Source organism: Bombus flavifrons, chromosome 3 (assembly GCF_040668555.2).
Source record: "Bombus flavifrons isolate JBK064 chromosome 3, iyBomFlav1_principal, whole genome shotgun sequence".
NCBI classification, from domain to species: Eukaryota; Metazoa; Arthropoda; class Insecta; order Hymenoptera; family Apidae; genus Bombus; species Bombus flavifrons.
Window position 1 is genome coordinate 10,902,783 of NC_138444.1, and position 23,041 is coordinate 10,925,823.

The 23,041-nt window shown below is 36.2% G+C and overlaps 2 protein-coding genes across 10 annotated transcripts in view; one reads left to right on the forward strand and one right to left on the reverse strand.

Moving 5' to 3' along the window:
• Nucleotides 1–23,041, reverse strand: part of Dh31-R (Diuretic hormone 31 Receptor) — a 173,664-nt gene that overhangs the window by 103,840 nt on the left and 46,783 nt on the right. For 4 of the 8 annotated variants that reach the window (XM_069110640.1, XM_069110639.1, XM_069110638.1 and 1 more), the window contains exon 3: nt 14,176–14,293. In XM_069110640.1, the coding sequence (XP_068966741.1) occupies nt 14,176–14,293 (118 nt within the window). Of the gene's footprint in view, nt 1–14,175; nt 14,294–16,951; nt 17,021–19,413; nt 19,694–23,041 lie in introns of those variants that run through there. The other 4 variants (XM_069110641.1, XM_069110643.1, XM_069110642.1 and 1 more) reach the window with 3 other exon arrangements.
• Nucleotides 429–12,423, forward strand: LOC138178608 (UDP-glucosyltransferase 2). 2 transcript variants are annotated; one of them, XM_069110637.1, is made up of 5 exons: nt 429–775; nt 7,508–7,924; nt 9,404–9,635; nt 10,251–10,479; nt 12,116–12,423. In XM_069110637.1, exons 1-5 carry the CDS (start codon nt 485–487, stop codon nt 12,405–12,407), a joined length of 1,461 nt encoding a protein of 486 aa, XP_068966738.1. In that variant the 5' UTR covers nt 429–484; the 3' UTR covers nt 12,408–12,423. The 2 variants fall into 2 exon arrangements, with proteins under 2 accessions (XP_068966738.1, XP_068966737.1); XM_069110636.1 differs by lacking the exon at nt 429–775 and adding an exon at nt 5,249–5,761.

Sequence of the window (23,041 nt, forward strand, 5' to 3'; positions counted from 1 at the left end):
ATTTAATATGCTGTTTCCATGTGAATCGTGTATCTAGGTGGAGTCCTAGGTATTTGACTTGCCTTGTTTGTGTTATGTGCGTGCCGTTAAGTATAATGTTTGGTGGTATCTGTTTTCGAAGTGTGAATGTAATGTGGTTGCATTTATCGGGGTTTGCTTTAATTTGCTTATCTTGAAGCCACTTTTCTATTTTTGTGATATGTTCTTGTAGTAATGTGACTGCTGTTACAGGGTTGGTGTGCCTGACTAGTACAGCTATGTCATCCGCAAATGTCAATATTTTGCTATTGGTAGTTGTTGATATGTTGGCCGTGTATAGTGTGTATAGCATTGGTCCTAGGACGCTTCCTTGCGGAACCCCTGCCTTGATGTCTTTAACTTCAGAGTATGTGTCTTTAATTTTTATTACATAGGTTGTGCTAGTTGGTGCAGTGGCCTACGAATTCTCGGCTTGTTTCCGCTCAATGGAAAAAGTCACTGGGTGATGGCGGAACGACTGATGACGAGCCTTGCGGAACGGGGCCATCAAGTGGACGTTGTTACTCATTTTCCTATGAAGAATCCACCGCCGAATTACAAGCAAATTTCTGTGCAAGGAACAATACAGTCACCGGTAAATAACGTGCACGCGATGAACGTAACTCGCATAAGAAACATCGATCTGAAATTCCTTACGGACGTAGCAGGAAAAGATCTTTGCAAGTTATTCGAACATGAGCAGCTGCAAAACGTTATAAAGAAGCCCAAGGACCACTACGATATCGTCATAACAGAGGTACGTTCTAACAATTATAACATTTTATTTTGAGACACGATCTTTCGTCTTTCGGTATGTTTGTTGAATTGTATCGAATATCGAAAAGAATCGAAAAGAAACGAATTTGACTCGAAATTGCAGGAATACAGATTTTATTTATTTTATTCTTTTCTATTTATTTATCCGCTTCTATTTGTTTTATTTGCCTATTCTTTTCTTTCTTTTGTGTTATTTTTATCGAACTGTTATTCGTAAGAAAATAGAGACTTTTTATTTTGTCCTTCTCAATACCCGAGATAGAAATAGCAGCATGAAAATTGGCAGTAAATTGGCGGTAAGTCGCAAAAATGTGGTTCTCGATTATTATCTTATTCTGTGCAATTTAGTCTCGTTCTAGTCCGTTCTAGCGTTCATGAATGGTCGGTCGTTTCATGATTAACGCAATAAACAACAGTGTCGAATGTAATATAACATGACTTAATTTTAACACCTTGAAAAATACACCCTGCAATTTCAATTGTCTTCTAAAATAGTATACACTTATTTACAAAATAGTATTATCTTCTACAATAATATTCATTCATTGATAAAATTGATAAAACTAAACAGGTCATGACACTATTAAAAATGTTGCTTGTCATATGCTAATCTTATGCTTCTTTATCTATAAACATTCAACGGCATACTTTACTTGCCTCTTAATTAACAGATTACGAAAAGATTCTCATGAAATTCTTAATACACTTTAATTCATCACATTATTCAAAGGAAGTAACTTCAAAGACAATCTAATTTATTATCACTCGAGAGAGTACAATGAGGAAATTTTACGTAAAGCAAATTACGACATTTGTAATTACAAATCGTTTCAATTATTTAATTCGATTCGTAATTCGTAGGAGAATTAAATAAATTAATAGTCGTAATTTTTCTCAGAATTTTTCGGCTCCCTTGCCTCTGCGATAAAATTCTTTCTCTATGCTCTTATCAGAACTTTATACACGAGAGTCCATATTATCTTACCGACCAGATTTCCCAACTGTCGTTATTTTTCCAAGAAACAAATATCCGGCCATTGAAATGAAAAATACCTAATAAATTATTAAAACGACGATTTATGGATATTTGTGTATCTTCGCAAATTTACCTCTCACGTACTGGTGTCATGTCCAATATATCAGAATTGAATTAATTTGCAATGTATAATGTTTAGTTAACATAATTGTCACGCGAACGTTTGAAAACGTGTTAATACCGATGAAGTTTGATGATTCCAGGTACATACTCAATTCGATTATAATTCGGCCGTGAAATTGATTAGCTGCGTTTTAGATCGCAAAACCAGCTGATCGTTATTCAGCATGCATTATCATTATCCGAACCATTATAATCGACAACACGAATATTTCATTCGTCGTTTCACGTTTACGTTGATACAACTGGAAAATCGCAAAATTTCAGTTAAATGTAACATCCAACGTTTACGTTAATAAATAATCAAAGTTGATTTCACATCGAAACGCTTTTTCTTTTTTTTCTTTTTACTCTTCTTGGTCAATACGCGATAAATCCATTAATTACCTTTTTTTTTTGAAAGCCCTGTATATTCTTCTAAATGAAACATTTTCTATAGAAACCGACCATCATTCGCGAGTGCATATTAAAATTGATCTGTAATTATGACACAGTATGACGACTTGCAGTTAATTAATTATCATAAATTTATATCTTGAATCAATAATCGCTCAGATGAGCAACACCGATAAGAGATTAACGTAGGTTCGATTACGACAAAGCAACAAAAAAGAATTATTTATCTCATAAATATTTACGTAATTAACTGCAGCGACAAATATCAGGTAGTTTATATGTTCGCAATTTATCTTTTAATGAAAAAAATCTGCAATTGATAGATTGCATCTTGGCAGATACGTCGTGCAGAGATAACAACCTGTCGATAGTACGACATAGAGTGGGATCTATCAATAACATCGATAACTCAGGCGCATTTGTATTACGCTGATGTTAGACAACATACACTGATAACGCGATACGAAGAACGTTAGAAACGACAGGAAGATTTGACGAAGAGGAAAGATTCATCGCGATAAAACGTGAAAGTGGAACGCTTTCACAACCAAACAAAACATGACAATTTGAACGAGAGTGTACATAGCAATTATATGAAAATAAATATATAGAGTGCATAGAATCAACGTGGTAGAATCGAAGCGGCACATGATCTACGAAATATCTTATCAAACATGGCATATGATCTGTGAGAAAAACTTTTTCAAGTAACTTTCGACATCGAGAACTACGAACCGTACTAAATAGTGGAATCTCTCGCGTAATGTTCTCTCTATTGATTGATACTTCAAACTGCTTCAATTAGCGCCTCTAGACTATTTGTGATTTATCTGTGAAACTATCTTTGAGAAAAAATAATTGCAAAGCAATGATCAAGGAGATACTTTATTTATAATTCTACAAAGCTACTTCGTCTAATCGTTTCACAACTTTTTCGTTTAAAGTTTTTATCGTATATGTCGAACATTCTGTAGAGAATATTCCTAGAGAACCAGTGTAGAGATTTAGAAACACCGAAGAAACCGGTTTCTGACAGATTATTATTTCCACCGAATTCCATCTGTTCTAGAACGATCGTTTGATAGTTACATAAATACGTATTTCCAACCGAATTCAAATATTATCTGCGCGGTACTGTACAATATCTCGCATTTCATGTTGAGTTATCTTACACATGACATTAACTAACGTTTGCAATAATGACTAATATTTGCATTAGTGTGGCCAAAAATATTTTTAACGATTTTAGAAAATTCTTTTATGCAAAATCTTACTTCTTTAAATTCTCCGATCCCGACAGAAATTGCGTTCTTATGCAACTATAAGATTGCTTCGCGTTATGTAGAGTTTTAAAATGTTTCAATCTGAAACAACTAACTGTGGCGGCAATCGACAACAAATACTGCCACTCGACGCCAACTGCTAGCGGACAACGGCAGCTCAGTGGTTAGTGCCTTAGGTTACGAACGTTCGGAACCCGAGTTCGAATCCCGGCAACCCCCGGAATTCTGGTTTTTCTTCTGCGCATCAAAAATGGAAGAAAAACAGCAATATCACACCCTATCAGCGACATCTACAGCCAGCAGCGCTACAATTATCACGTACAACACATACACCTCGTGTAACTATCGTAGCCACATCTGGTTTTTGATCGCTTCTGCCGCTTCTTCAGAAATAGATTTCACGATCTCGTGTCGTTTGCGAAACAAATTCGTACATCAGTTCGCCGCTGTCTTTCACGGATACAGCAGTGAGAGTGTTCCTTCGCGACAATTTGTAGTCTTTTACTTGAGCAACGATAAACGTGATCGAACAACGGTTAAAAATCTGGTGTTTGTCAATGAGTAAATTCGTTTGATAAATGATCGTGGACCGCAGAAGGTTAGCTTGTGATTATTTTATTAATTTATTTATTATTTTATCGTGTATTATTTATTTGTAAGCGATTATAAGATCGAAAAGGAAACGTGATTTTATCGTAATCATACGACTTCAAGTTTCAGTGACGATTCGAGTCGTTAACTTTATCTGGAAAAAACTCATTAAAGGTTGCAGAAGACTCGTAATTATGTTTTGTTATTGTCAGAAGAATAATTTATATACATATGGCTATTAAACTCCGAAAATTAACTCTATTCGCGTTAATGACGTAACAAGCCTTTTAGTGAATAATAAATCTTCTTGATGAATATTCTTGATAAATATTAAAACATCAATTCACAATAGTTCTTATCAAAACGTGAAAAAAATAGCAAGTAGAATCAGTATCTAAGGGCAACATTTGTTTTTCTTTTTATTTACACGCGTTCATACAATAGGCTACAGATACCAACTATTCCCATTCTTAATCATCGCGTGTAGCTATTTTACGTGTATAGGTATAGTAAAGTGATTAACTTGTTCTCTGTTCTGACTAGCTGCGCTCTTCTGACCGGAAACTTAAAATACATACATATAGATATACATAAATACACGGACGTGAGCAAGCACATTGCAACGAGTAACCAAATTCTCGGACTATTTCATCATTCGTCTGTTAAGATGCTATCTAATCGCAAAGCAGCCTAAAGAAAATCTTCTTCTTGATATTCATCATTCTGGCAACGTCACGTGTTATCTCGTGGCCAACAACCGTAATTCCATTATTCGTCTACGTAATCTCTCACCATAGTATATGCGATTATTACACTGTGTATTAGTACGTAGCGACACTCGAGCTCTGTCATTCAACATCGAGTGAATCGCGGAGCAAGAAATACTTCTGCAGCTCTCTCGAGAAAGAGCTTCGTCGTCAAAGTTCGATATATTTGCGTCTCAAGTGAAAAACTTATAATAAAATAAATAAATGTTCGATGTTAAATCGTAATTTCGAAATAATTTCAAATTAATCCAAAGAAGATATCAGTGGTTGGAGGACGAGGAATACTCGAAGAACTTCATCGAGCCATTGGGTGATGAACGAAGAAGAGAAATTGAAAATCTGAAAGGAAGAAACGTGTAAACTTGTTTGTCGTCACGATGAGAATCTTACTACCGATATTTCTGACGATACTCGCGTGTGGTTGGTGCAGTGGCCTACGAATTCTCGGCATGTTTCCGCTCAATGGAAAAAGTCATTGGGTGATGGCGGAACGACTGATGACGAGCCTTGCGGAACGTGGTCATCAAGTGGACGTTGTTACTCATTTCCCTATGAAGAATCCACCGCCGAATTATAACCAAATTTCTTTGGATGGATCCTTACCGGCGGTGGTAAATAGCATGCACATGGAAAATATAACACGCTTTGGACGCATGAATGTAAAGAACCTAATAAAAGTGACAGGATATTCGGTTTGCGAATTATTGGCACATAAGGAATTGCAAGACATTATAAGGAGCTCTAGGGATCGGTACGACCTTGTCATAACAGAGGTGTGTTTTAGATAATAATGATGATATTTTATTTTTGAAACACGATAGTTCATCTCATCGATAGTTTTATTTCTTAAATTATAGCGGGAAGCTTGAGTGAAAACTGCGGGGAATTGAAATGTTATTTTTCTTCATTTTTCTTGTATCTGCGTTTTTTTTCTTTAATTACATTTTTCTCTTATTTCTATTCGTTTAACGCGTACGCGAGCCGGAAATATTATTAGGCGACAAAATAGTTTTCGCTTATCATCTTGTTTAGCGTAGGCAGTATTGCCATTTTTAACAACATAGTGTATAGTCCACATCAATTAAAATGTTTTGTAGTAGAATATCATAAGTAAAAACGGTTGAAAGAACAAACACGCGACACTGACGTCTTATTCTAGTTCCTCGTAGTGTTTATAAATCGTCGTTTCGCCAACAGCATGGTAATTAATTTCACGCGTAATATAACGTCATTTAAGTTTAGCATCTTCAAGCGTAAACATTACTTGCATTTCTAAACGTCTAACATATACAGCGTATCATTTACCTACAGAATCATATTATCTCCTATAGTGATATTTGTTTTATCTATAAAATGACATATGTAATATTGGTGAAACAACACTAAGAGAATTATCACACTGCTATCTATCATAATCTTGCGCTTCTTTTTAATAAAAGAATAACGATCGCTTCATCCTCGTTATCATAACAAATCTTCCTTACTGTTTACAGCTATACGACTGAATAAAATTGTTTCTTTTCGTCTAATATTGAGTAACCTTCTTACAGTACCATCATCGTTTTTCTGAATTTTACGCGTCGATTATCATCCTTTCAATCATAGTTATCGTTAAAGTTAGACGATAATTTGAAAATAGAATACACGAAGACAGGCTGACCTGTAAAAAACGGACAGACTATCGAGTGAAATAACTGGAAAATACTCTCGCAAAACCTATTCGAATCATCGATTCGTTTCCAAACTATTCAATATGGCTAAGCAAATTTCCACAAAGTAACATCGAACGACTTTCCACGCCATCAAGTTCCGAAAACAATTCAGCCGTTTTTCCATTAGCGGATCATCTTCGGTCCTTAACGAAAGCGCAGTAGCCGACCGATCGTTCGATCTCCGATGTAAATCGTTCGCGAGTCAGACGTTCATCGCACGGAATAATACATTTTGTCACAGCCGAGCGACTATCCAAGCAGTTTTAAAACAACAGTGTATATGGTTTCTCGAAACGCTAAATGTTTACAAAACGAACGACCTCGTTGATTTCAACGGTGTTGAGATATATTGTCAAGGTCAACATTCAGAACAACTCTTTTTACACATACAGAGCGTGGCTGAATAACACGTACAAGCGTGCACAAGGTGATTTCCTCGTGAAAAGATAAAAACAAAATATGGGATAAAATTTTGTCATTTAAGGTTTAGTTCTCGAGCAAAGTCGAGTTTGAAAATTTATCAAGTATACTCGAACGTATACTAGGACTGGATAGTACTAATTAGTCGACGTACAAAGATAAGTCAAAAGTGTAGAATAAAAGACCGATGATCAGACCGGTGTTGATCAACGTATTTTAAAGAATTTCATTTCTACTATATCGTTTATATTTACAAGCGAAGGTTTATGTTTAAGTGTCGAAATACTCGTGCAACTAATTATCCGACAATTGAGAAACCGAAACGATTTTATATACTCGTTCATCCCAGAACTAGAAGACTGAAGCGATTCTGTATATTTTTTCCAGCTGTTCGCTGCACCATGTTACTTGGCGTTCGGCCGTCACCTAAACAGGCCCGTGATTGGTATAGTCACCTCGGCTTTTCACGAATGGCTCAGCACCTTCACAGGAAATCCGAATAATCCCTCCTTCATGCCTGGCGTATTCTCGTCGTTCGGCCAGAGAATGACTTTTTGGGAGAGGCTACATAATACCCTCCTAACGAACCTAATATCATGGCAGATGAACTACTATCTGAACGAGCAGGCTGTTTATGTGAAAAAGTTCTTTAATATAGACGCTGGCATCCCGGAACTTTATCAAGATATAGCGGCTATCTTGGTCAATTCGCATCATAGCATAAACGGAGTCAGACCGATGACTACTGGGGTCATCGAGGTCGGTGGACTACACATTAATGAAAATTCGGATCCGTTGACACCGGTGAGTGAAACATGACTTCTTTTTCTCTTTATGTTTTCCTTTTACTCTGACCATAAATAGAAAAGGTAGAAACCACTTTAAGGAATATTTTAGAAAAGCTGGATCGTTGGTGATGCAAACGAAATCCCACCCTGAGTTTCCTACCTCACGAACATTTATTTTTCTTGAAAATATTTCCAATAGTTGATTTAACAGATATTCGTATAGTGCGGTAAAGGTATTGGAAATATTGTAGAAAAAATAGATTCTTGAGGATGCAAAAAGTATTTTTACATTTACATACTGAATTTACTTTCTCCGATTTTTATCTTTATCGAAATATATTTCCAACGTTTGATTTAATCAGTGGTTGGGGTTAGTGTGGCGGAGTGTTTATACATAAAATAATTGTTATTTTATGTATTATATTGAAAAAAGATGTACTGCTAGATATATTTGCCAGAGACATGGAATTTGGGAAAATAGAAAATCGTGTCAACTGCTCTCGATATTATCGAGCGAGTACCGAAGATTACAATCCAAGAGATTAAAGATACACCAAATTTAAAAACTTTGTAGCTATAATCTTTCGTAAAATGTATTCGACCGAAGCTTTTCACCAGACACGGAAGAGAAAAACAGAGAAATTAAAGTACAACGACAAAGTACCTTGTCCAAAGTGTAATAATCTCGGGGTACTATTAAGATGATTGGCCAAGATTATGATGCAACGTGTAATTACCATAATGCATTCGAAGTTCTAAAAAAGACTTCGTGTCCGGTAGGCACGCAACTAGTAATCAATTCGCTACACAAGAATTATTATTTCTTCGTTCACGATGCTTAATTAGTCTTTAATTCGTCACCAATTGGCTACTAATTTTTCTTTTCTTAATGAGATCAAATTATTTCAATATGACGACTCGTATGTACACTGACAAACGATTACCATGGAAAAGTTTTATATGCATATTCTACGATATAAAAGATATCTTGAAATTTCATTGGCACTGTAACGAAACACGAGTGTCGCGATTATATCGATAAAATTTGAAACCAATACGAAAATGTATATAAAAAGTGTAAGATATTTATTGCAAACATGTAATTAATAAAATATTCGTATACGTCCGAATCTTAAGCTTATAAAAAGCTTCAAATTAGTATGGCAACACTGAATATCGAAGTTTATTAATATAACAGATATTTGAAATGCAAATCTACTTTTGTGATTTCTGTGGAACACCATATACTTATACTGTAATTTTTATACGTATTTCCAGATTGGTTTCACCAATTCTACCAATATAATCATAATAGTCTCATAGTGCCATGATCTCATTGTGACAATCGAAACGTTTCGAATGGCACGCATAGTATATTCATAAAAGACGTCCACGGATGTTCGAATACTTCTATGAGCCTGTGAAAAAGTGAAAAATTCCTCGCAATCCGCGCCAAAAGAAGGTACATCTTTATACATTTATCTTGAACCAACAGGAGCTGAAGAAATGGCTAGACGAAAGTACACACGGTTGCATATTCTTCACGTTTGGATCGATGGTGAGGATCGAGACGTTCCCTAAACCTCTTCTTGAAACTTTCTACAAAGTTTTCGAGAGAATCGCACCTGTTCGAGTGCTCATGAAGGTGGCGCAAAAGAAGGACCTGTTACCTGGATTGCCAAAGAACGTGATGATACAATCCTGGTTCCCTCAAGCGACTGTATTCAGTGAGTAATTTAATCAATTTAAGTTTTTATTCCTTTAGTATATTTTTAATTCTTTTAGTATAAAGATCGTATATACGTATACGCTCGCAAATATTAAATAAACATTTGTTAACGCACACACGCACGCGTGAAATAGTAAGATACATGTACATATGTATGTCGACTATAACATGGAATGATTTTTATGTTCGTGTATTCGCGTTGTGTATTTGCCTTATTAACGAAAATTGCATCGACTCGCGTACCAAAAACGCTCGATTATTATATCGTATGGAAATAAAAATTTTGATCAAATTCAGTGATATCATAAATTTAATTAAAATACTTTCAGTATAAAATTTCCTGCTGTAGTTACGCGACTAATTTTATTTTGTCATATAAAAATAGATATTTGCATCGAACCTGATCACCTATCGATGGTGTCATCGCGAAGGAGTTGATAATCATCAATCTCGTGCATCGAAAAGATCGCTATATTTTATTGCCACCAAAATCATCGCGTGTAGTCGTTTTAAAGATCGCGCATATATTTCTCGATTTTGGAAATTGCCGTAAGGACGCGATATACGATAATTAGGCGAGAAGAGAATAACATCTTGTTTTCTTCAATTTCAGAGCACAAAAATGTAAAGGCGTTCATAACGCACGGAGGTCTAATGGGTACGCTAGAAGCGATCTACTTTGGCATCCCCATGATTGGAATTCCTCTGTTCGGTGATCAGATCACGAATTTGAGAAACGCAGCTAGTAAAAATATTGCCGTGAACCTTGGCTCTGCGGAAAATGTCACAGAGGAAAACCTTTACAATGCGATTGATACGATCTTGCACGATAAAACGTATAGGTAAGTACGCGTGCTTTTATTAGTATATTCCAATGTTTACTATAATTGTAACGTGCAACGTGATTAGAGAGCTACGTTAACAAGTTTAAACACAAAATAATCGTCTACCGAAGAAAAGTTGTAAATTTATTTCCATATTCTTCTGCGTATTTTTAATAGCGTTCGATTATTTTTTATCGACTTTTCAAATAAGCATTTCTTTAATTTCAATCGTATGAAGAGTTAAGTATTTTAATATATCTAACGTTGGACAATGTGGACTAAAAAATGAGATTTGTAAATCTGAAGGTAAAACGTGTACAGTAGAAAGGATTGAAACCTTCTTACTAATTTTATGACACTATTTTTTGATTTATCTTATACTTCTAATCACATTTGATCGGCCTTAATCGATTTTAACATGAGTTTCTTAAATCTCAATTAATCGAACAATCTTACTGTAATTTCGTTATATCGTTCTCTGGTATCTCAGTATTTTTGTATACACATCTAATGCTTTTGTTCTTAGTTATTTGCACGACTGCAGAATTTATTTTTGAAGATTCCAGCAGTTACCGAACTTCGCGCTGAACTTTCTCAATTTCGAAACTTAATATACGCAAACACCGGTTCCAAAGATTTTCCCCAAGTTAGAAGTCGCGAGATTCACAAATTCACAGCTGTTCAAACTTTAAATTTGCATAACTACACGCACATATCCTAATTTCTCAGCTTCTTATTTACTGCCATCTAACTTCCTATACGTTTCTCACCCTTTCCTTCCATCCTTTCCATTTCCATATTTTTCACTGTGCAACACCTCTTTCTTACGTATCTTCCTACTTTGCGTACACCATTTTTCGTCTACTTCTTCGTCGTTCGTAGCCTTTTATTATTATCTTCTCCTAACTCTTAACAATTTTTCCCCGTAACTGTGCCTCGCTATTGCAGTTCTATGTTCCAGCTCGCCATTTGCTTCTACCTTTCTTCCTCTTGCCGTAACTACCCCCTTTTTACTGTCTATTTTGTAGTTCCTTCCTTTGCGATAATTACCTCTCATCGTTGCCAATTTATGGCTCGCCGTGCCATTTCGTTTTGCCCATTGTTCCTCATCTTATCATCTTCAACTATTACAATTTTACAGTTTCTTTCCTTATCACGATTATCCCTTGTTAGCGTAATTTTATCGTTTGAGCCACTCGGAAGTGAAATTGGAAAATATAGAGAAATATTCATTTTCACGACATTACTTTGTAGATTTCGTTTGGAAATTGACAATTCTTGCGGTTAATCAGTTTACCGAAATATGTCGCTTCGAGAAATGAAATTCTCGAAAATTACATCGATGCTAACAACGATTAAACCTTCGAAATTTATGTGACAAAAACGAAGCCTCCAAAGTAATTTCCACGTTCTTCATCTTTGTTTTACTTCCAGTCACATACAGCGTAGAATCTTCTCACTTCTATTCGTACCACGAATTTATAAATTTAGTGTCACAGGGTATATCTCCCTTAAATTTTTCCCAACATTCGCAGCGAACTTTTCCAGCAACGTCCACCTTACGGTTCTCTCTCTTTCGCCGCTGTTCTCCGCCAAAAATATCACGTTTCTCTGCGTCATTTTATTCTAATACCTTCGATTTACGAATTTTCAGATCGAGCATGCAAACAGTATCGAAGATATTCAAAGACAGACCCATGAGCGCCGTAGACACCGCTATCTATTGGGTCGAGTACGTTGCTAGAAACGGATTCGCTCTGCAATCACCGGCTATCCACCTTAACTGGTGGCAACAGAATCTGATCGATGTTTACGGTTTCCTAATCGTCTGTTTGCTGGTTGTTCTCTATATCACCGTTCTTCTGGTTCAAAAACTGAAGAACTGTATATTTGGATGTAAACCTTGTATAAAAGAGCAAACTTCTGAGTCGAAAAAGCAGAAATAAATTGCCTTAACGCGTGCGTGTGTGTAGGTGTGAATGTGAATCTTCTTACGCGTCGTTTATACTGTAACTATTTTGTATATTCAATTCGATTTGCCTTTCTTAAAAAATCGTCCATAACAGGTATCTCCGTTATACATCTGCGTAATTTTTGTAAAATATTAAAATATCGTTCAAATATATATAAATATGTACATATATATATGTCGGGTTATGGTTGGAATTTTGGGCGCGTAACAACTCTTCACGTGCATTAACCATTGTTTTACACAACCGAGATTATATTAACACGTATACACAAGTCTACTACAAAGATTAACAAATAATAAGTCTAGTGAATAATAAGCTTAACAAATAATAAGTTAGTGGATAATAAGTTGGACGAATAATAAGTCTAACAAATAATAAGTCTAATGAATAATAAGTTTAACGAATAGTAAGTTCAATGAATAGTATGATTTACGAACAATAAGTTTAATGAACGCTATTAACAATATTTTTGAGTTCAAACGAATCCACGGCCAACGGGATAACTCTTTACTAAGCGTAGACTGATCTTAAGCACAGAAATACGATGGTTGAAAACTCGACGTGTCACTCTCCAAAGCAGTCGCAAGAATGCCAGCCTCGTCGAGATTTTTCTCGCTGTACGATTGCATTTGTTTTTCTATACCCGTTTGGAAGCATCGAGAAGGTTTCAAACGCCGTTGCTAGGCAGACTCGTTGGAAGCATCGAGAAAGTTCCAAACGCCGTTGTTAGGCAGTTTCTGCCTGGAGTTTGATTAGTAATACAATGTATGACCCACTGTATCACACGTGGCTAGGCCCGCTCCCGAGGCCGCATGCCGCCACAACCACATTTCTCGGAAAACCCATACAACCACTCCAGACCTCCGTTAGGCAAAACGTACATCCCGTGACCGTGGCTACGTTCGGCGACCAATTGTCACCTCGAACCCAATCTCGCTATCACAAATCTCGAACAATTACAGCTATGATAAAATCCAGGCTAGAGTACTAGAGGATGTTCCCAAAATTTCCAAGGAACGGCTTCGGCTTTCCTTTCATCTCCGACATATATTTTACCATAATAATTATATTATTTCTACTTCCACTATATTATTAATTAATAATTAGACGTGTCGACTTGGATTGTTTTTGATTTATATTTTGTCCCCCAAAATGATACGGATATTTTTCATTGTAATTCTTTTTAAATGGCGAGGAGAAAGGAAAATTCTTGGTTTCAAAAAGTTTCACCTTAAAGTGTACTAGATTCGCTGATCAACTGTATCGTGAAAATCACCCGAGTACGAACGATCAAGAAAATATCCACAAATTTACTCCTTTACATTACTCGAGAAAATGTCGCGATCGTCTAAAAATATGCTCTGTTTTAGAATGTTCGCTTTCCTTTTACGTAGCATAGGGCTCGGATGTCGTAGACTCGCGAACACGTCGGATAAAGTTAAAAATATATTCCGCGCTTAAACAAAGAAAACACGAAAATAACATTTCGAGTGTTGACCTGGGTTTATTACGTTGGCGCACGCGACAAATTTCAATAAACCTTGTCAACTTGAAATTCGCGTTCTCAGTGAGCGACTCGTGCAAGAATTTGCGTTTTTATATTGGAATTATTCCCGTGATTTTTAATTTATCGCTAGAAAATCCGATAGCACCGCAATTTGACTTAATGAGTTCTCAGAGGCGAATGTTTCAAGGATGAAATGTCTATATCGCCAAGTAACCAAACACGAATGAATCCTACCTGGTGGTGGCGTGGAATTCATGGCCTGCAACTGCAAACATTCCAGCTCCCTTTCCTGCAAAATACGCCGAAGCTCCTCGTCCAAAAGGGTAGTGCCTACGGTCGTATTCACTGGCATCTACAACGAAGCAATTTCTTAATGATTCGTAATCTAATTCTTCGTTGAATTTCATTCTTTCACGGTGCAACGAAGACGCGAACGATTCGCAAGCTTCTTGTATTTCTGACGTCGGATACACGTACGTAAAAACACGTAGATACTATCAGTTTTTCGTGGGCAATAAATTTCAATAATTACGTAATATGCATACGTATAATAATATGTAAGATTTATAATATTATACTTTTCTTTTATGCTACACCGTGCAAGGGTTAAAGCGAATGAGATAGAAAATAAGCACGTGAAATTAACTACAGCGCGATCGAGTTTTACGTGATTTCAAATTGGTAAATATAATTTGATGGAAATGCTTGAGAAACGATGCTTCAAATAAAGTACCGTGCTATTTGATTTGTAATTATCTTGGAAGTTGTTTCGACAAACAAATACACTTTCCCGTAAATTATTTTATTGCCCGTCTATCAAACGAATATCTCCTTTGATTTCGTTTGTTTAAATAAACATTTGGCGAGATAATTTCTAACTCCGTTATGTGAACTGCGTCAGAAGTACAAATTTCCTCATTCGCACAAGCGTAACATACACAGCTATCATTCGAGGATGATCGAGAACAGTTCTGAGAATAAATCTTATTGCGTTGTAAAATAATCTACGTTTATCCTTTAAAGTATAACGTTGAAAGTTAGTTGAAAGCGTTAATTCAAGAGAAAAGACATTATTTGAGAACGATTTTGATACGGAATGTCCTTCGCATAAATTATTTTTTATTCGTGATTGAAAGTGACACGTTGTTTCAACCTGTTACATCTTATTTTTATCTCGAATAAAATTTATCTAGTTATTATTTATACCAGTTTAATAATTTTAACGCATTAGCTAATTGTTAAGACGTAACTTCTAAATTTATATAAACTTCCGTTCCATCAACTATCGTAATTTCTACATCACGCACATTCTGTGCATTGTTGCGCCTTGACATTTTTCATAGATGCATAAAAATTCATCGTTCGCGTGCTATAAATCAAAGAGAAAATTGTTACCGGAAGCCTGGAGAATCTCTTAATCAAGATGGAACAAGCAAATCGTGTCTTCTGGCCAAGATTAACGATGCGCGTTTCCCGAGCAGCTCGATTAATGTCGACAATAAAAAAGGCGATGAAAATTCTCGATGATAAAAAAAAAATTGCAAATTTCTTGTCTACCTGACGTAATTAAAATAATACGTATTTCGTGCGACTAATCACGACCCACTTGTCATTCGATGATATTCAACAATGGCATTCCACGATTAAATATGTCGATAAACGTCTGGGCATATTTTACAATGTCGATGCGGCGGTGATAATTAAATTTCGTATAATTCAAACGTGAAATTGGAATAGAATATCAATCAACGTAGAAGCTTTCACGATTTCTGAATAGAGATCGTTTCAACCGATATACCATGGCTGTAACGAGTTCATTGGCGAAGCGAGTTATTGCGTTCATTCTGACGGCAGGACAGGAAACAATAAGTTACGTTTTGCAGCGCAACCAGATTCGATTCCGCAGAGAAATCGCGTCTGCTTATCGTTTCTCTGATAGATCTATCGCGAACCAACCTACGTAGATGCGGATCCTGCTCGTTGTTATTTAATTAACTAAAACCTAATATTATTTTAATAGAAATGGATATTTAATGCTTTAACATTGAAATTTCTGAAAGGCGTATTCGTTCGTTGATTAAAATGACTTGCAATTATCGGAGAATAATATTTCTGAAGAAGAGAAAACGAAATAAATTGTCGAACGACGTAACGTTTATCGAATACAATTTTGGTTGACATTGATCCTCTTATTAAAACGAGAAGCGAAGTAAAATCAATAATTTTATTGCCGAGCGCAGTGATTACACATTCCTCGAGTCTATTGAAGAACTTTAAATATGAAACTCGTAATGAGCGATGATGTGTGGTAAAGAAAAGCAAAGAACGAACAAAGTATTTATCGACATTGATCGATCACGTTTAACGCGACTAAACATCAGAATTCTACGTTAAACATACAACTTCATAATTCGTTATTTTCCACGTCGATTCACTCTATTACACGTTTCTTTTCCATTTTAATGATTCGGATACTTGCGAATAAGACGCTCTCAGTCTCGCCTCTGTTCATCGTAGCATAGATAGAAATAAATGTAACAAGATTAGTAAAAGAAGGTTAATTTCTGCGTGAAATGTTAGAAAGCATAATTAATAATAAAGTAAAATTAGCCACTCTCAGTCTCGCCTATGTTCATCGTAGAATAGATAAAAATTTAATTTCTGCGTGAAATGTTAGAAAGCATAATTAATAATAAAGTAAAATTAGCCACTCTCAGTCTCGCCTATGTTCATCGTAGAATAGATAGAAATAAATGTAACAGGATTAGTAAAAGAAGGTTAATTTCTGCGTGGAATGTTAGAAAGCATAATTAATAATAAAGTAAAATTAGCCACGGTAAATTCGTAACAGTTGATCCGCATTGATCAATAAAGAGAAGAAAATTAATACTTTGTGTTAGTAATGAAAACAGAAGTTGCTTGTCACTCTGTTTAGTGAAAAAGTAAAGAGAAGAGTATTAACGAAGTTCACGGAAAGCAAAAGAAAACTAATATCGAAGAAATAAGTTACCGTTTAATCCGTAACAGCGGCTCACTTAAATATCCCGTGAACGTAAGGCACGCGTGCAAAGAATTGAAACTAGAAAAAGAAACAAAGCGAAGAAATTAACAAAAGAACACCGTCGAACTGAACAGCGGACACGAACCGGGTCTCTAGATCCACCTTCATAATCGATCTTTTCTTCAGCCCGATTCCTAAATCACAGTTTCAGAATTTCTAACGAGAATTCGATTTCCTTCCAAAGCAAACAGAAACGTTAGTACTTGATGTGCGCTTTGAACGAAATTTGATGGCTGTTACCATTTTTCATCATTTCCACGCTTCGCTCTTTCTTTATAATCGCTCAACCAACTCGACGATCTTCGCTTCCACCGTGCGAAATATTAGTTTCGAGAATAAACCATCAATAACGACGAATCGCTGGTTTCTGATAGATTTAATGAATTTTCCTGACAACTATACAGAACGATTCGCGTAAGCGTCCTAGTTGAAGTTAGACAAAAAATGACAAGGAAAAAAGACAAATGACGTAGAGAAATCCATTTTTCTACGCTTTGGCATTTTTCGTAAATACAACGATGCACAAAAGAAAAAAAGTAAAAATGGATGTACATCTTCTTTTTAAAGTTGTAATTTAAGTTACTATGGTACATCGTTTATTATAGAAATTTTCTGTTTCTCTATTTTTTCATCGGACAATATCGTACGATTTCGCGTTTCTAACGCAGACGTGGATTCTGCCCATAACAGCGGTTTCACGTGAAACACATCGGGGAATGCCATCCTGTTAAAGCAGTTCCAAAGGACTTGCGGACTATGCATCGCTCTTCATTTACATGGCAAAATAGAGGGCGAAGCGCTCCGCGAAACTTGCTCGGCCACGAAAATTGAATAGCAAGTTCCGCAAGTTCTCGCCTCCTGTTTCGCCTCCATCCCAATTTCGATACACTCGATCGGGGACCACTTTTCCCCACGAAAGTTTCCGTACGGAGGAAAAAAGAACGACGACTCACGGGACCAGTTCGTAAAAGGATAACGTTCTTGGTCCTGGAATATTTTGCCTGCTGCGACAAACAGGCGGAATTTAACTGGTGAACATTTGGAATTTGTTGCTCCTAAAAAGTAGCTAGCTTAAGGCGTTTGCATACTCAGCCAAGAGATGAGTTTTCGACGTTTGTTTAAAATTTCGTATTTAATAGGAATCGATGAAATTGGCAATTTCGTTTGCGGATAAAGGAATTTCCCCATTTTACAATTTCGCCAATTTTAACGTCTAATTTTGGAAGTTCATTTAAGTGGACGAGACGAATACATAGGTTCCATTTCTTCGTGTTAGAAAAATATTAATTTACAGAAATATTTACAGTCTGCTAATTACTCATCGTAATGATTAACACGAGATAAGCGAGTACTTATAAAGAAAAAATGAAAGAATATTCCTCAGTCGTTCCATTTTAAAGAAATATATCTACATGTTCATCCAACTTCCACCGTAATTAATTTCACTGATTTCGACATAATCGTATAACGAGCCGCGAATGGTAATTTAATGCAGCTTTATGCTCTAATGCAGCTTTCAATTCGAATAGAGAAATGCTGTTTGCTTGACGAAACAAAAGGGACAAGGAAGAAGAAATCTTTAGTGTGTTTAACAAACAAAAGAACATTTCACTCGAAATGGAAGAAGATTCTTAACCAACGAAACTCGCTTTCCGCTCAGACTGCGTGTGAAAGGGAATTTCGAATCCCTTAAGTTCCCAACTGAACACCTTGGTAATTAAAACGCAAAAGCATCGTTGAAACTGATTTAACGCCTTTCTTATTTATCATTGTCACCTTCAAATAGTATTTATTTCATTCGATCTATAATAGAAAGGATCGATGCAAGAGATTGATTGGATTTAACGAGATTGACAAATTTTCATTGCGCTTTACCTCGGCACAACATTTTTATTAAATCGCGTGTAACAAAAACGGAGATGGTTCGAGAACGACAATAACATACGATAGCAATTTCGAAGAAACGATCTTTAAGGATAGAACGATTTGCATGGCGGAAAAAGTAGCAAGATAAATTGTTACAGCATACGAGTTGCACAAAAGAGTTGCTGAATGTTCGCCTTGAACGTACTATAGTTTTCGTTTTTGCACTTGCACGCCACATGCGTCCCAATTTTGCTATTATATCCACGGTAATACGCTAGTAAGTCGCCGTAGGGCATATTGTAATTAACTACCTCGTCAACATTTTGCATAATGGCATTGAAAGTTGCTGAAATTTTATCGAGAGATTAAAGATAAATGTTAATAAATGATAATCACAGATTCGTCGTTTTAACACTCAACTATTTCTCTTTACGAAAGAAACTCGTATCATCGAAGAAAATATGTTTTAGCTGGAAAGAAATTTCGATGTTAGACGCATGTACTTCGTAAAACTATCCGTAAGAAAAAATGTAGATTGGACGTACGTGTTTGTAGATTCGTTGGTTCTAAAAAGTAATTAATTTCGACCCACGTATGGCTGAGAATCGAATCACTCATTTCAATCGAAACGAAAGCGCATCCCGTACTATTTTGTCAGACCAGTAACGGATTATTTTACTAAAATTCAGTATCGCTCTTGCAGCGTATAAATTTCTTAGCGGAAACTCGCGAATCATTAACTTGCAACGAATACACGTATACGCTATACACCGTATCAACCGTGAAAAACATACTACTACATTCGTTCAGCGGAACGACGACGAATAGTAAACATTTCTGCGTTTCAGTTTCATCCGACAACCACGTCAGATAGACGCACACCGTACTTAGTATAGCACGCTCGATAGATTCAAATCGTCGGGACGTACAAATTGACCGTACGATTGGATGTTGGCAAATCGTCGGATAAGTGATATCGTGGAATTTCCAACACCTAGAAACCGACTATCACGATACGCATGTATTTCCGCAGTGACAACTTCAAATTTCATCTACTCGATAGAATCGTGCTTGACAAATCGAACGCCTCTCGTGAATTTTTCTCTTGGATAACTGAAACAGTTTTACCTTCTCTTCCCTTAAACGTTTACCTGTGTTAACGCTAGAAATAGACAAATTTCCATGTTCGTATACGCACCGGAAGTAAATCCGGATTATAATCGATACGAGACGGCGATTAAACGCGATATGACACGACTAAACGAGCACGCGTTCCTATTTTAAAATCTCTCTATTTTAATCAAAAACGACGTTGGACTTGTCACGAGCATCGGCATAATTCTAGTAACTGTAAGAATGTCGAAACTCTTCGTTTGAACTAGTTCGAGACGAGCCAGTCGATTATTCCATTCGGTGTAAAATTGCAAAGTCGTAACAAACTCGTCGGTTTACTAATATCGTCAATGTAACATCTTAGAATTACAGATTTATAAAAAAAACGCGTCTTATAAATTACGGCTTGTTATTATGCAAAGAGATCCGAATATAGGAATATTTACGGACAATAACGTACGTGTGAAGATTGAATTTAGAAGGAGTGCGAGACGCGCGTAGCATAATTGCGGCGTCGAGGCTCGATACCGGTAGAAAATGAAATTACACGGAGTGTGATTTAACAAAACCTGCTTCGTAGTTTTGCGCGCGATCCACGTGATCGATTCTGCTCTCACGTCCAGTGGAATTACGTTATCGATTCCCGGCATTCGCGTGTCACGCAAACGTCATACACACGACCACCGTATGCATTTACGTCGAAGCCGATGCAGCCGTATCAGGAGTCCGGTTTCATCTGATTTCCCACTGTGACTACAAAAGCAGACGAACCACCCTGTTGACTGCATCCTGTTTTCCCCGGCGTCGATCGAATCGCCACGCTATCCCTTCAGCGCCATGCCCTATAATCACTGTAGCTCGCGCACGCATTTTCAGATCCAACGATAAAACAATTCGTACAGGATGTTTCGCAATATTTCCGTACGATACGTACGAAGGAAGATTCTATCTAAAGTCGATCTAAAGTCGAAATGTCCCGGCGAATTTTAACGCTGCAACTACCAAAATGAGACCAGGAATCTCGGATTTTCTTTCTTTACAATTACTGAAAATATTAGCTTGTCCGAAGAGCGTCTTCCTTTCGCAAACGTGCTTTTTACAACAGTGCACATTTATACAAACGTGAAACCAAGTCTGTGAAATGTCGCGGTATTTATCTCGACAGAACAAAATGGATCGTACGTAATTCGACAAAATAATAAAAAAAACAAAAAACCTTGTACGTTTATTATTTCCTCATAAAACGAAAGAAACTTTTCGGACAACTTAATGTATACAGGTATTTTCGCCAGAATTAAAATTGATTTTTATTTAGATAGAGACATAATTATATAGATCTATCTACTTTAACTTTAATAATATCATCTAAATTAATAATAATAATAATAATATACGAAGGCGCGCAGCATAATATACAAACTTACGGCTATCGCGCTGTGTTTTAGTCAACACAGGTGTAATACTCCGTTTACGAGAAACTTATTACCATATGCCCTATTTCTAAGCTTATGTTCTATTCATGTAGGCAAAACGCCCCTGTTTTTAACGCGATTCGAAGGCAACGGTAAATCGATTTGGTTTGTTGTTCGTTTAAATTTTGTAAAAACCGTGGGTGCGGTCCTCTCATATGGCGTCTGCAAGCTCGTTACCGAACGCAGCTGAACAGAAAACGTTACGCATTTTCCAACTCCTGATCACCGCAGATCGAGCATTGATCGGTTTTGTTGATCCTAAAAAAAACATGTTCTTTTTGTTGCTCGGAAGTAGCACCTGGCAATCTGCTTTGCCAATCTGAGTCAAACTATCGTATTCTGATAATGTGTATTGATAACGTTGATAACGTTGATATATGTATAGTTCTGACGTACAAAAGTTTCTAAGTTTCCAATGTCCTTTATAGAAGGAAATATCGTTTGAATTATATCGATTTATATACGAAACATTTAGATACGTATTACAGACCGATAATCACAGTATTAAAGGCAAAGTTTATTAAATATACTAAAATGTAACAACGTAATAATAATATACAGTAGCTGCAAAAAGCATCGACGCTCCGTTTTATTTATTGTAACGTGTTCAAAAATCTCGATTAATTAGATGGAAAGATATTAAAAGTAGAAGTTAAGCGATCGTGAATCCCTAAACTACGCGACAGGTAAAAACACGTCGATTATCTAACTCGTACGTTATCTCCGGTAGCATTTTGTTTATCTTTCATGAGCTCTTAATCGTCTGGTTTTATCCTCGGAGGAACAACGTGAAGCTTCAACAAACTGCCGTTGTTGATGCACGCTAAGTACATCAATTACATCGTAAGACGTGAAATCCCTAACGCTGCGTGTTTTTGCAATGTCTACATCGACTCCGGCGTTATCTCGGTAACCCAAAACGGACAGACCATTAATCTTCTCGTTTGTGAAGTTTTGTCGACGAGCTCTATCGATTTGCGTTCCATTTCCTACATATTTTTACATTCTATTTGCTAAATTGTATAAACTGTATAGAATAAAATACGAGAGAATTTCGTTGGAAAATTAGTGCGTTACATGCCAAAACGACTAAGATGTTCTCTATTAATTTTATACATTAAAAAACAAATATGTTATTACATATATTACTTTATATATATGTCGGGTTATGGTTGGAATTTTGGGCGCGTAACAACTCTTCACGTGAATTAACCATTGTTTTACACAACCGAGATTATATTTACACGTATACACAAGTCTACTACAAAGATTATCAAATAATAAGTCTAGTGAATAATAAGCTTAACAAATAATAAGTTAGTGGATAATAAGTTGAACGAATAATAAGTCTAACAAATAATAAGTCTAATGAATAATACGTTTAACGGATAGTAAGTTCAATGAATAGTATGATTTACGAACAATAAGTTTAATGAACGCTATTAACAATATTTTTGAGTTCAAACGAATCCACGGCCAACGGGGTAACTCTTTACTAAGCGTAGACTGATCTTAAGCACAGAAATACGATGGTTGAAAACTCGACGTGTCACTCTCCAAAGCAGTCGCAAGAATGCCAGCCTCGTCG

Bases quoted from the DNA above. Each gene is read 5' to 3' on its own strand.
- LOC138178608 (XM_069110636.1), top strand. From the start codon at position 5,366: ATGAGAATCTTACTACCGATATTTCTGACGATACTCGCGTGTGGTTGG. The intron at 5,762-7,507 runs GTGTGTTTTAGA...TATTTTTTCCAG, and splicing joins ACGACCTTGTCATAACAGAG to CTGTTCGCTGCACCATGTTA. The intron at 10,480-12,115 runs GTAAGTACGCGT...ACGAATTTTCAG, and splicing joins TTGCACGATAAAACGTATAG to ATCGAGCATGCAAACAGTAT.